The sequence below is a fragment of the Notolepis coatsorum genome, assembly GCF_963971535.1.
Source record: "Notolepis coatsorum genome assembly, chromosome: 3".
NCBI lineage: Eukaryota > Metazoa > Chordata > Actinopteri > Aulopiformes > Paralepididae > Notolepis > Notolepis coatsorum.
This window is the reverse complement of record NC_140167.1, coordinates 21,808,432-21,823,225: the sequence shown is the minus strand read 5'-3', so window position 1 is coordinate 21,823,225 and position 14,794 is coordinate 21,808,432. Positions and strand designations below refer to the sequence as shown.

At 43.4% G+C, this 14,794-nt stretch overlaps 1 protein-coding gene across 1 annotated transcript in view; it reads left to right on the top strand.

Annotated features, from left to right (window-relative positions):
• Positions 1-14,794, top strand: part of babam2 (BRISC and BRCA1 A complex member 2) — a 179,966-nt gene that overhangs the window by 69,298 nt on the left and 95,874 nt on the right. The window contains exons 5-6 of the mRNA XM_084311647.1: positions 2,246-2,440; positions 10,778-10,852. Coding sequence (XP_084167773.1) covers positions 2,246-2,440; positions 10,778-10,852 — 270 coding nt within the window. The remainder of the gene's footprint in view (positions 1-2,245; positions 2,441-10,777; positions 10,853-14,794) is intronic.

The window sequence follows — 14,794 nt, the reverse complement described above, 5'->3', positions numbered from 1 at the left end:
GTGTTTGGCGCTCAACCGCTGGCAAGCAAACACATGATATTACGTGATTGGCGCAGAATGAGTTAATGGATTTCTCACATGTATTGTTTTAGAACAGAAACTGCGTAACTGAACGCATGCTTTTGCCATAAAAATGCAGTTCTAGTTCTACAGCGTTTATAGTTGTGTTTGGGGGTAATTTCATTATTGATGCAAAGTACATTTTCTTCACTCTAATCCTGATAATAATAATTTAGGACCTGCTCCGAGGTCATCAATTGGCACACATGCGATGCATGCATGCAATTCGTATCTGCGATTAACCCATCCCGTCGCCCTTCCCCCCAAAGGGCAGCCGGGAGCAGACAGGCGTCAACGTGAGCCGCGCCAGGGGACCAATCCAAGTGCTCCTGTCCGTCTTCGTCAAGGACGCCACAGCGTTAGCGATCTTGTTGTTGTGCATGTTTTTCCATTGGGTTTATCTTATCGGGGGGGGAACTCTTGCGAGCACGGGGAGAACATGCAAACTCCACACAGAAAGGCCTGGGAGATACCCCACCTGGGTAACTGGCATCATGGAAACCTGGTCCCCAAGCGGGAATCGAACCCTGGATTGGGTAATATGTAAGTAACAAATTGTAAAGCGATTTGGATAAAAGCGCTATATAAAAAAGCAGCCATTTACCATTCTTGCTGTGAGGCGACAGTGTTAACCACTACACCACCGTGCCGCTATGGTCGAAACATGTTGATTAGATTTTAAATGACTTAGCCACCTTTAATAAAGGCCTTTTAACCATCTTCCCTCTGGATTTTACATCTTTTTGAGTGCCTGGATCGACTCTCTTCTCTGAACTCTGCATTCCCGGTGATCCAAGAGCACCTTAACCTATATTGAACTGAGCTAACCAAGTTCTCCCTTTTGAGCACCTGGTTGTTTTTTCTCCTGCTTGCTACATTTTCTTTAACTCCCAGTCTTAGTTTTACTGCAATTTGCAGGATGTAAACTGTTCCTAAATGGATACTTAACACTATGGGTGCCGGCCAGAAATCCGGAAAATGACTGTGGATTGCCAGCGCTATTTGTCTATGGAGAAATTCCCCTTCTTTGCAGGGCTATAACTTTTTAAATTCTATTGCTACATTGCCATTATTAGGGCCCATTCAAAGTCCTATATGTATTGTTCATTGTGTAGCAACGTTAAACTTTTTCATTCACATATTCATAGTAAAGTATGGTCTAATGTATAAGTATGTTTTCATCTCTTTCTGCAGCTTTCTCCAGAACGTGATATATAGCCCCAAATGCATTATATTGATGATGAAATACAGTTTGATGGCAATCGGGGCGATATAAAAAATTTCAATTGGACGTACTTCTAGAATGATCTACGTATGATCTGATGATGACCGGATGGGCGGGGGATCGTTTATAATTCCGTGGGCAGCGTTATATCATTCATCTAGTGTGGGTGATATGTTCATCATAACAGTTTATATGGAATACGATCAAAAATAACGCTGAATCTTACCGTATCCTCCTCGCGCCGTTGGGCAATGAGCGTGGAACAGTCATTTACCTATTATGGTATGTAGAAATATCGGGTCCATTTCCAGCTTGTATAATAGTATATATGTCCAAATCATGTTGTTTATCGAGTTATTGGCAATCGATCGCTATGTATTGTGTCGAGATCGAGTCCCGGTAGCCAAACAGAGTGCCCGGAAGTAATCTGGCTGACCAGCACAACCTCCATAGCACTTCCTGTTTGGCGATTGCGCCGATCGGCCACCAGATGGCGCTCCTGAACCGCCAGAGAGCTCAGTGGGTCCTCCTGGTGGATCTCAGGCCAGCGGAGGGGAAATATGAATCCGATCGCAGATTTTTGAAATATTGATATAAGGACCTCCGGCAACTTGAGCATGGCCGGGAATGACGCTTTAAAGCGTTTTCCGGCAGTCAAAGTGTTCAAATGAAATCACTAATTATGTTTTTGTGTGTGTGTGTAGTATATGTATGTATGTGTGTGTGTGTGTGTGTGCGTGTGTGTGTGTCGGGGGAGGGGGAGGAGTGATGTAATGTGAGGTAAATTATAATATTTTCTAATTCTGTTTAGTGTTTTTTAGTGGACATTGTCTTGTTGTGATAGCGTGTTACTGCTGAATGTATCGACCCAAGGGAAAACACTGGCAGTCTGTAAACTCCCCTCCAGCCTCCCTCCCGTACCCATGCTTGATTTCTCCCCCCCCTGTGCGTCTCTCCCAGCACTTGGTCCAGTGGGACGCGGGTGACCCGGAGTGCCTGCTGCAGCTGGTGAAGGAGCTGATCCAGCAGTACCACCAGTACCAGTGCCAGCGTCTGAGGGAGAGCTCCCGGCTGCTCTTCGAGTACGACAGCCTGCTGGAGGACCCCAACTATGGCCGCAGCATGGAGATCTACGCGGGGCGCAAGAACAGCTGGGTACATTACAGCAGAGATGGAGTTTGCTGTGTGTGTGTGTGTGTGTGTGTGTGTGTGTGTGTGTGTGTGTCTGTGTCTGTGTCTGTGTCTGTGTGTGTGTGTGTGTGTGTGTGTGTGTGTGTGTGTGTGTGTGTGGGCGGGGCATAGATGGAGTTTGGGCGGGGGGGGGGGGGGGGCGGGTCTGTGTTTGGCACGTTCTGCATTCTAAGGCCTGATTCGTGGGTCAAAGAGAAGTCTATTGTCAGCAGTCACACAATCTGTGAGTCGCTTTAGATAAAAGCATCGGCTAGAGGAATAAACAAAAACGTAGCAGGGTCCGGATCAATACAATCAGTTAAAATCTGAACCGGAAATTGCCGTTTACTTGCTGGTGTTATAATATTCATTCTCATTTCCTATTCGATAGGTCGGATAGTACGACCATTTCATGCAGAGAGATTTTTAGTATTTCAGTGTGAAAGAAAATGCGATTCCTGAATTTATTGAATGGGAAAGAGAATTGATCCCAACCCTCGGTAGTCAGGGGGGAAAGGCTTGGTTATGACTTCACCGGGGCATTCATTCATTCATTCACACACACACACACACACACACACACACACACACACACACACACACACACACACACACACACACACACACACACACACACACACACACACACACACACACACACACACACACATACGTCTGTTCAGATAATGACCCTACTTTACACACAACAACACAGCTGAACGGACATGAAGTGTAGGTGTGAGAAACAGCCGCTCACTAAAAACAACGTCTGTTGTGTTCGGCTGGAGAGAGACGAACAATTGGCGAAAGACATGCAAGTACAGCACCTCGTGAAAAGAACCCAAAATAAATGGCAGATGTTTCCCCCCCCCCCCCCCCCCCCTTAAAGATCCTTGTCTTTATTTAACCATTAATATTATTTAAAGGGTACATATTTCTTTTCAACAATTGTATACAATTGGCGGCTACGTGGCGTAGTGGGCAAGGCGCTCGCCACGAATGCGGAGACGCTGGGCTCGCCTGTTCGAGCCCAGCGCTCCACATTGCTTTCAGTTTAGCTGGTCGTTCATACTAATACACATTGGCCGTATTAGGGGGTGGGAAACTGATGGGTGGGGATCGGGCGTTGTGGACAGCGACTCCTACAGGTCGGTTGGTGCGTCTGCGCAGTAGAATCAGGAAGTGTCTGGGGCAGCGTGAGCCTCCCACGCGTTACTCCTCGCCACTGAGAGATCGAGCTGTGCCGGTGAAAAGATGCGACTGCTGTTACCTCAAGTACCGGAGGGGACTTGTGCTATGTATGACTTAGTCCACATTGCAGCCGGCTTGTGGGAGGCAAGAAACAGCGTTCGTGACAGGGGATGGTTGAATTGGATGATACGAAATTGGGATGGGAGAAAATATAGAAAAATGGGAGAAAAAGTGGATAAAAAAAAAAATATATTTTTTGTTAAAAAAAAAAGCACCTCTTTCCTCCCTTGTATTCAAACCATTTTGCTTGGTGTAGCAACACACCAAATTGTTAATAAATTATTTCCTTCCCTGCCTGGCTACCCCGCACCCAAAAGTAAAACAAATTTTTTGATCCACTTTTTCTCCCCATTTTCTATTTTTCTCCCATCCCAATTTCGTATTATCCAATTCTTCCCTCCCCTGTCTTGAACGTTGCTAGACTATGCCTCCCACTGGTCGGTTGTAGTGAGGACAGAAGCCTTGCATCACGTGTCCCCTCCGGTCAGGGCACAAAATTAGAGCCCGCCACCCGCCAATGGCGGGCATATTTTAGGTTTGGCGAGTGACACTGAGAGGTCTGCCCGCCACCTGGCGAGTAGTTCATATCGATACTCTTATTTTGAAAATCCTGTGCGGGTCTCATTTCCGCCCCAAGCGCAGCTCCAGTCATAATATGGATGGCTCCGGCAGTTAGCAACATTCGGTTCATATGATACTCTTATTTTGAAAAAAAACGTGGCAACGAGTCATATCCGCCCCAGTCCGTGCTTCTGCTCGTATCAACACAGAGGCAGTCTGCTCTAGTCTAGTGCGGACCTCCGTGAGCTAACGTTACTGTTTAAACAATGACCCAGTCAACTATTCACTTTGAGTTTAATACATGACATGAGGCATTGTCTAACGGTATCTAGCTGGCTAGCTACTGATAGCTGCTGATATCAACAAATGCTCCAGCAATAGTCGAGTGCATAATACCTCCGTTCGCTCGTTAGCTCACGTTAGCTTCACGTTAGCTCTATATGTCCCAGTAAACTAAATAGTTCACTGAGGCGTTGTCTTAACGTTATCTAGCCGGCTAGCAGTAGCTACAGATAGCTCCTGATATCAATGTCTTATAACATTGATTCGATGCGTATTCGAGCTGAGGGCATGCTGAATGTGATTTGACCAACGCACAGTATACCAATAGGGTCCAGCTGCAGCGCCGGAGAATCCTGGCTGCATCTGGAATGAATGAATGAATGAAAACTTTATTTAACAGATTGCAGAATGGGTACAATACAGTACGGCTACTAAGTATACACACAGACAGTGGAGCTGTTTGCAGATAGCGAGAAGTCACTTCAGAGAGAGAGAGAGAGTACAAATTTAACTCTGGCCTCTTTAAGTGTCTATTCTTCAACGTAATAGCTTATCTACTTGAAATGTACTGAAAAAAATGTATATATGTGACACAAAAATGCTTTTTTTTTGGCCGGTAAGAAATATGCTTGGCGGGTAGAATTTTCCCATCTACCCGCCACTGGCCGGTGAGTCAAAAAGTTAATTTCGTGCCCCGCCTCCGGTACACAAGGAGGCAGCCTGTTGCATCTTTTCACCGCAGCAGCTCAAACTCTCAGTGGCGAGGAGTAACGCGTGGGAGGCTCACGCTGCCCCCGCTACTTCCTGCTTCCATCACACCGGCGTCACCAAACCGACCTGTAGGAGTCGCTGTCCACAACGTCCAATCCCCACCCACCGGCTTTCCCACCCTCTAACACTTGCCAATTATGTTAGTATGAACGACCGGCCAGCCGGTAGCAACGCAGAAAGCTGGGCTCGAACCCAGCGTATCCTGCGTTAGTGGCGAGCGGCTTGCCCTCTGTGCCAATCAGCCGCCAGTAAAACACTTTTACAAACTGGGCAGTACATTAGCTAAGCAGTGCTCCTGGCTCCTAAAAGCACAGCTGATTGATTAATTAAAGCTAATTCACCCCATTGTGACTTTGCAGAGAGATAAGCAATTCTGAACAGATTTGTTTTAGGCTTTTAGTTAATCTGAAGACTTCAAACCCAGGCCGAACGGCAAGGAGTAGGCTACTTGTGTCTTTTTTTTCTCAGAACCTCAATAACATTTCAGTCTGCCAAATCCATACAATGACTAGGCAAAATCCATTTTCCATAATATGTCCTCTTTAACACATTCAGCGCCAGACCCGAGATATCTCGGGTTAACTCGCCATGCGTTGGGAGCCAGACCCGAGATATCTCGGGTTAACTCGCCATGCGTTGGGCGCCAGACCCGAGATATCTCTGCTGGCTGTGGCTCCAGGGGAGTTGAACAGTTCTGGTTCTGCTAGTTTCTTTTCTATCTTTTGGCGCTTTTTTGGTGGACAAACCGTGACTCGTGACTGGAGTCTAGCTCTGCTAGCACACATAGCCTACTGTGTACAGACGGTTTCAAACTGTATTTTAAATTAGAAAGCAAACAAAATAAATGGACAAAAGAAAAAGAAATCTCAATTTGGTCAGTATTGTCATTTGGACAAGCAAAGCCATTACTTTAAGTTGCAGGCAAGAAAGACAAGTCTGTCCACTGTCTCTGGTTTTAAAACTGCCCTGTTGCAGGTCACAAAAAAACAAAAAATAAAAATAAAAAAAAACGATATATTTTTTTTCTATATATTTTTTTTCTATATCGATTATTAAAATATATCGCGATATTTATCGTTATCGTTATATCGCCCAGCCCTACGCCCACCCTTTGAAACCTTATATCTTACCCTGTGTTACGGTTAAATCCCTCCGGGCGCTAAATTTAGACGGAGCAGAGTAAATCGCTTCATCCGTCCACTTCGAAACGCATCTGGCACACTCGATCCATAAGTTGTGCCAAATTATGTCCGGGACCAGATGGACACCAATACTGGAAATCGCGATCAGACAATTGGAATATTCTTTTTGGAATACCCCCGATCAAAGGTAAGGACTATCTGACATCATTTTCAGCTTGATCCAACAATGTTTTCATATCGATCCAGCTGATCAGCGCCTGTAGTTTTCAACACGGATGCTGTTACTGGCCTTCAAAGCATAAAAAAACGCATTCATGATGAAACATAATACCTATTATATACATTTGATTTGGAAATAGTAGCGTGTCCAGGCAAGAAACGCCAACGCTTATAGTAGAATACACGTAGCGCCCTATAACTCAGCTTTTCATGAATTATCCCGGATCACTCCTAAACTATACTTATATTCACCACGGGATAACGTGCGAACATATACATGAAAAATTATCTATTTTTTTGCATGTTCGACAGAAGAAAGTCACTGTCAAATGACTATAGTATTGTCTCCATAGCTATAATATAGAATATAGATATAGCTCTCCAAACATAGTGACGCACAGTGAAAATATGTTATGGAAACGTGGCACGTTAGCCACAAGGACCAGGCTAATGGCTGGCGCCCAATGTGTTAAAGATCCCCTCCAGATGAAACCCTTAAAAATGGTTTATATTGAATATTTGTATAAATATGTTTTTTTCCCACCAAATATTTCAATAAACTACTGAGAATGAGCGGCTGGGTGGTGCAGCGGTCTAAGCGCTCGTCACCAACGCAAGAGACACCGGTATCGAATCCGGCTGTCAGCGTTGCCTCCGGCTTGGCCGTCCGTCATACTGGCTCAATTGGCAGAGTCAGTGGGAGGGAAGCCGGTGGGGTGGTATTCTGGTCATTGTAAACAGCGACTCCTACAGGTCGGTCAGGGCGCCTGCACAGCAAAGAAGGGATATGTTGAAGGTAGTGTGATCTCCCACGCGTTACACTTCACCAATGAGAGTCCACGCTGGCAGGTGAAAAGAGGTTGCTGGCTGTCTCCTATGTGACGGAGGAAGCATCTGATAGACTTCAGGACCTAGACGACCAATGCAACAGCCAGGAAGGGGAGGGGGGAATTGGCATAACGACGAAATTGGGATGGGAAAAATCTGAGAAAAACAGGAGAAAAAGTGGATAAAATCTTTTTTTTAAACGACTGAGAATGGCTTAGCAGCATCGCTACACATTTACCATCATTGAGAATGCAAAGATCTAAGACTATGGAAACAAACACCCATTGATATTTACCAGGATTTCTAAGTTGGCAGCTTAGGCCATGTCCAGACTAAAACGATTTTGGTCGTTTTAGGCAAAGTATTTGATCGTTTGCACCGTTCTGCCACACGGAACTGCGTTCTGGCAGCCTGAAGACGATACTTTCTGATACCAGCTCCCAGAGTGCGCAATTCTGAAGACGCGTCACCATCTTTACAAGCGCTACGCGTCTTCTCCTGAACCGATGACGCATATAGCCCACCTTTCCCTTACCCCACGTGTGAAAACATCACAACATTGGCATGTACAGCTATTGAGCTTGATCAGGCTTTTACAGCTTTACATATGCTGTGCTCTATCTGTCTGAAGCGGAGCGGGGTTCTGCTGTGCTTACACACTCCCGACCGAGGCCTTATATTCAAGACATGTCAATACCTACTCAGCTTTCTCTGTTTGCTGACGCTAAAGGTGTCAAGTTATACTGGACCCGTGAGAGGTTCCACCTACTAGGGACATAACACATGCAACTCAGATTTCACGGAAGTGCAGAGCAGCTCTCCCTCTCCAGGAGAAGAATGTGAAAAAGGCGCTCTGGTGACAAGTTCTGCATGAATAACAATCTGTATAGTCAAATGTCATGCCTCCAAGAGGAGCTAACCATAACAAAATACACATTTTTGAGTGGAGGGGATCTTTTAAGCGATCAAAACCATTGGGCCTCTGTTGGAAAATCCCTCCAAGGGACAATTAACCCACCCAAAAATCTGATTTCACATGTTCCACCTGCATCTGGATTTTAACAAACATGAATGTGTCATCCAGCTACAGTAGTCACAAGAAAGCCATGTCATCAAGAGAAAACTCCTAGAGTTGCTCCATTGGAAACCACACCTCATGGACACAGTTACCAGTAGCCAGGGGGACAGGGGGATCAGGGATCATGGCGCATTTTCCTGTTAAATAAATAAAGCTTAAATAAAGCCCATTGAGATATAAAGGCTTGAACATTCTATTCCTCAGTCTGCTATTGAGCAGCTCTTGATTACCTCCTAGATTAGAGCCATTTCTCCTCTCTGCTGTTCCTGTTTATTATGTATGGGTTATTTTCATAAATACAACCACACTGACATATATTGCCACCAACTATTGTGTAACTGTATTGCAGTTGTATTGTATCACAGTGTTTAATGTCAGCAAGTTGACAATGCTAGTCTCTTCTGAGCCGTTCGGTAAACATACTGTATACATGATAGTGGTTTGGTGCCTTTGCTCGGGGGCACATAGGCAATATTTACCACTTGACTACTAGGGGTGGGGATCAACAGATGCCCCGCGATACGATATTGTCACGATACTAGAGTCACAATATTGTAATATCACGATATATTGCAATTGTTTTACCTTTTTTCAACTGCAAATTTTGTCCCCAACGGAAAACATCTGCAATACAAATATACAATATAATATATACATCATCTGTTTTATCTAATAAGATGACGTTTCATTTGTATTGCAGCAAAATGGGAATGTCAAGATTTTTTTTATATGTATAAAAACATCAATACTTGGTGTCAGTGTATCGATATAATATCGACACACTAAATATCGGCATATATTGCTATATGGATTTTTTTTTTTTTTTTTACCTCTACTACTACTAGAAGTGGCCTCCAAAGCCAACAACCTCCCCACCTCGGTGGTATCGACTTGACTGTTTATGATCATAATAATGACATTATGGGCAATTTCCAATTTGTTCTCCGGAAACTATCGGCCTCACATCTTAGAAGTTTCGTTGTGTCGTGTGCTCCATCTTCATTACTCCTATTGTGCAACTCCTGTTGTGCCTGTGCCCTGAAGATGCACCTTACAGTTGGAATGAAGTATTGCGTTTTTACAAAACATGAATTGTGCAATTAGGCTGGCTTTCAGGAGCAAGTTCTACCAGGCCCAGCTTTCCGCCAAAGATTAAGTTCTGTGGGTGTTCAAAGGATGTGGCATGGTTGCGTGGTTTGAGGTCCAACAGAAAACCCCTTCGAAGTGGCAATGTGCTTTTTGTACTTTGACACTAATAGAGGAAGTGGAGTACTTGCCATAGTCGCATACTGACGTTTCCTATAATGCCAATATATAATCATTGGCACCAAAATGATAATGACTAACGATAGGACTGAATAACTACAGACTACAAACTGATTGATTTGATTGATTGAAAACTTTAACAGATTGCAGAATGGGTACGGTACAGTACAGCTCAATACATACAATTGTTAAGGGGATGCAGACCAGAGAAAGACTTTCGTCTTGTTTACATCAGGGTCCCCCCTGAAAACTTGACCTACTTGCAATTCTCTTTCCAGAAGTTCCCTTTCACCTTCATATAATAAATGACTTTGCATATAACACAGCAATTTCTAAACCAATGCATTTTGAAACACACTTGTACACATGTACAAGAAAAAATGAAGTAAGATTTTAACGCTTCTAGGCCTCTTTTCTTTTGGAAAGAATGATAAAAAAATATATATATATTTTTATAATTGTATTTAAATTTTTTTAATTTTTTGTATTCGACTAAGAGGTTGGCAGTCGACTACGGCTCCTTTCGACCGATTAGTCAACTAAACGACTAATAGGGGTCAGCCCTAGTTACCGGTATTATGATTCCCTGAGTTTGCTAACGTTAAGTTGTGTAATTACGACATTGTGACATTTACAGTAATACAATTATGAAGCACTGGCAACTACTAATTTGATTAATAATTCAATTCAGATCATCCACTTGCAGTGTCCCCGGAACATGTAGGCGGTTCAATGTCTCGCTCTTGCAGGGGATTGAACCTGTGACCTTTCAGTTACATGAGATATATCTCTATCCATCAGGCCATCCTGCCACCCAATATGTATATTTACTTTTTGGTGAGGAGATAACAGGTACATGTTGTAATGCCCTCTTTCTCGCTCTCGCGCTCTCTCTCTCTCTCTCCCTGCCTGTTCTTATTCCAGACAGGGGAGTTCTCAGCTCGCTTCCTGCTCAAACTTCCTGTCGACTTCAGCAACATCCCTGTCTATCTCCTCAAGGTAATTAATCCTCATCCTTCTGCTGCCTCGCATGATTCACTCACAAACAGGTCATAAGATAGTAGACTACACCTACATTCCTCTGAGTAAATAGTGATGCGTTTAAAGTCATCATGCATCCCGCAGACACAAACAGACGTTAATGCACATGCAAGTCTCAAATATATGGTTAGATTCCATCTGCCCACTGTATACATATGGTCACTCTGCCAATGTGCACAGTGAGTGCACACTCAAACATTATATATAGGTGCACGCATGCACAAACACAGACTTTGTGTGCAGTCTTTTATCACTCTATATGGAGTGACAGTGATTCTGTCTCGTGTTGCTTGTATAGAGTTGTACTGTATATGTTTATGCATTTTGTCTGAAAATCATATAATGGCTTCATGAAATTATGATGTTAACTAGGCGTAGAGTGTGTGTGTGTGTGTGTGTGTGTGTGTGTGTGTGTGTGTGTGTGTGTGTGTGTGTGTGTGTGCGTGTGCGTGTGCGTGTGTATGGTGGGGGCTATGAGTTGACTAATCAGCAGCCCGTCACTCTGGATCTGCTCTGATCTGAGGTGTCAACAGGCTACCCAGACCAAGCTTGCTCTCTTTCTCTCACTCTCCCCCCCCCCCCCCCTTCTCTCCCTGTCGCGCCCCCTTCATCTCCTTTTGACTGGCTGTATGCTGGGGGCCTTAGCTATCTAGCCCGTTTCCCTCTTGTTTGTGAGTAGAAATGATGGTAAACATAAGGAAAACAGCAGCCGTCATCAGCCTCACAGAAGCCTCTGTGCCTCTCAGCGCCAGAGAGTTGAGCCCAGTCTATTTCTGTCAAGTCCCAGTGGACGTGTGGCCCATAGTCACATTCGGCATGTATAGAGTCATTTAGAGATATTCGCATATTCAGCCACAATGCTGCATCAATGTAGTTATGGCTGGAAAGGCAACACCACAAAGCAACACACATCCAGGTCTGTGGGTCAAATGTATGCCCCACCCCTTTTTAGTTTACACCCTGTTTACATTTAATGTTTTGTTGCTCTGCATAGTCAGACAAAAAAACTAAATTTGATTAAATCAAAGTGTTTCCAACTTTATTTATACATTGTGCCCTACAACTTCCAAGTGTTAAACAAGACTGGCATAAGTGGCCAGTAAGGCAATTAGATTAGCAAGGTGAATGAGTAGGAGCAAAACTATGAAATCTATCTTAACTAAAACCTTTATCTTATATAGTATAGCTTATGAATGATGAATTCAGCAGCTAACATTAAATTAGCTTGCTAGCTAGCTAGCTAGCTAGCTAGCTAGCTAGCTGCCACCCCCCTCTGACATCCAAATAGGAGCTTTATCATAGTGTTAGAAAACTGTGTTTTTGGTGTTTATCAGCCTTTATCTGCCCTTCCGTGAAGTCCATGCATTGTGTCTTAGTCAGGTTCGAAATTAACGGGGGCTTGGGGCAAAATGCCCTCGAAAATGGACCTAATGCAGTGTTCCCCCTATATGCATTCAGAAGCGGCGCTGCGCCGCTGCTGAATTAGGACCGCCGCTGCTATGAACTAGACTATTAAAAAATATATATTAAAAAAAAATATATATATATATTTTTTTTTTTATCGTTTCATTTGGGCTGTGGGGGCGCTTAATGTAAAAGACTGATCTGAGGAAAAGGCTGCAGGGAGAAAGCACTGCAGTCTAGTCGATTTTGTGTTTTGAGCACAAAGTTCATCATAGATCTAGCCTCTTTATTTTGCTCTCAAAGTGTCAACTGGCATGTCCCCGGACCCCCCTAGAGGCACAGCACCGCTGCTGAATTTTTTTTAAGGGGAAACACAAACAGGGGAATAATTATATAAATGCTCTACAGTGCGAGCATTTCACTCGCATTTGCCCCTAAAAATATGTGTGCTAATTACAACCTCAGTAGGCTAGTTCTTTTTTCACTCCGCTGCTAATCGTTCAAAAACTACAAGTTCCACAAGCCGCATAAACGTTCCAATCACAGTAGAGTTTCCTGCGGTGACGCCACTGGTTTCATGCGCTGGAAATGCAAGTCACGGTACAGGCAAGTTATACATTCAGAATCAGATTACGCAAAAAATTGAAGCCCATTCATTTTTATTTTGAGCGAAAGAGAGACGAGGAGAAAGAGGAATCCGGCGAGGCAGCTAATGTTACTGAGACGGATAACGTTATATTGACGGGCCGATAACGCTAGCGAAGTTAGCACACGCACATACACTTATGTCTTATGTAGTACATGTCCACATTTCATAAAAATCCATTCAGAAATGAGTGATGAGGAGCGATTTTGGTAAACTGGGGAGAAAACCTATAAACAATTTCCTCATTGACTTCAATGCATTCTGCGTTTTTTTCTTTTCCTGTTTTCGCTCGTGACTTTTCACCTAGATCACTGATTTGCATATCCCCACCTGGGGTATCATTGGAAAGCCACAATCATTGGCTACAACCTGTCCAATCATTTTCAAGATTGCCAAATGATTGACGGAGCTAGAGCCTAGAGCACTATTGAGTGCTTTTTGAAGTTAAGTTAAGTTTTAAATAAAAGAAAAATCAAAATGTATTTGAATTATCTTGCAAACAGAGGCCTCTTACAGTATCTAGTACAGGTCCAAAGTTGATAACAATACCACAGAAAATGAGTGTTTTACACAACTTTTTATAATAGAAGTCTATGCGTTTTTCCAAAATGGCCACTTGGAGTCTCCAAATACAAGATACAGTACAAGATACAAGATTAATTTATTGCCACACAACCAGGTTGGTGGTATTTGTGATCGGTACAGAGTGTATTGAAGCTCTACAGTACATAAAACTGGAACATAGATACATTTGATCTGAGCCACTCTCTTTTCCACTGGTAACCAGTTCAGACATCAAAGTGTGAGTCATTGAGATGTGTATGGGGTGAAGATTAAGCAACTAACTAACTTATTTTGAGATGTCTGTAATCTATGCTTTATTATTTTTGGTGAGCAACTATACTAGGATGTACATGCGTAGTCAAAGTGGCACTTCTCTAAGGCATCTGCTAATGTCTTCAGTGTGTTTGAATTGAGCAGATATGATTTTCTTGCTAAGAATTAGTTTTTTTGGTTTATTTTGGTCAGAGCCTTTAACACTTTCAGTGCCACCAGGGGGCGCACGACTTAGTGCTTGAATGCCACCATCCACTTCAATGTTAACGTTAATATCGCCTAATCTATGTTTTAAATTATGGCTATGTGTCTAATCTGCCCGTCGCTTATCAAAGAATCATTTTCCAGTCAGTGCTGTCAAGGCAGATTGGTTTTTTATCACTTCATTTTGAAAAGCACCCGTTTTGAGGTAAAAAACAGCCCATTCTGGGCCATTCTGTGATAATCGTCTTTTACTGGAATATTCCAGAACGTTGATATTTGTCGGCCTATTTATGAATAGTTTTCAAATAAACGCTAGATGATCAATATTATACGTACACGCACGCCCATTCGAGCCGCGCGCTGATAATAGCCGTTTTCATTTCCTCATGGATTTTACAGTGAAACCGATAGAGCACATTTCACAAAACAGCTTATATCTTCATCAAAACGAGTCTGATTATCCTAAAACTGATAACATAGATTCCTTACCTGACTTCAGATGGTATCCAACTGGTATATTCCAATTCCTGATCACCATTCGAAAAAATCGATAAGTGTATAGATCTAACGTGTATACAGTAGAACTCATGATCCGTGGCGCTCAGAGGATCCATAATGAACTCTGGTAACCCCGGCTGCATCAGTGGACTGGAAAATGTGGAGTACAGGATTTTTTCCCCCATCCATTTTCATTGAGTCCATTCCAAAATCCCTGATGTCATCTGGGAGACGATAGGGGGCACTTTTTTCCACATCTGATCGCCGGCGGCTCTTGGGTAGGCTAGAGTAGGCTCGCGTGATGCAATATG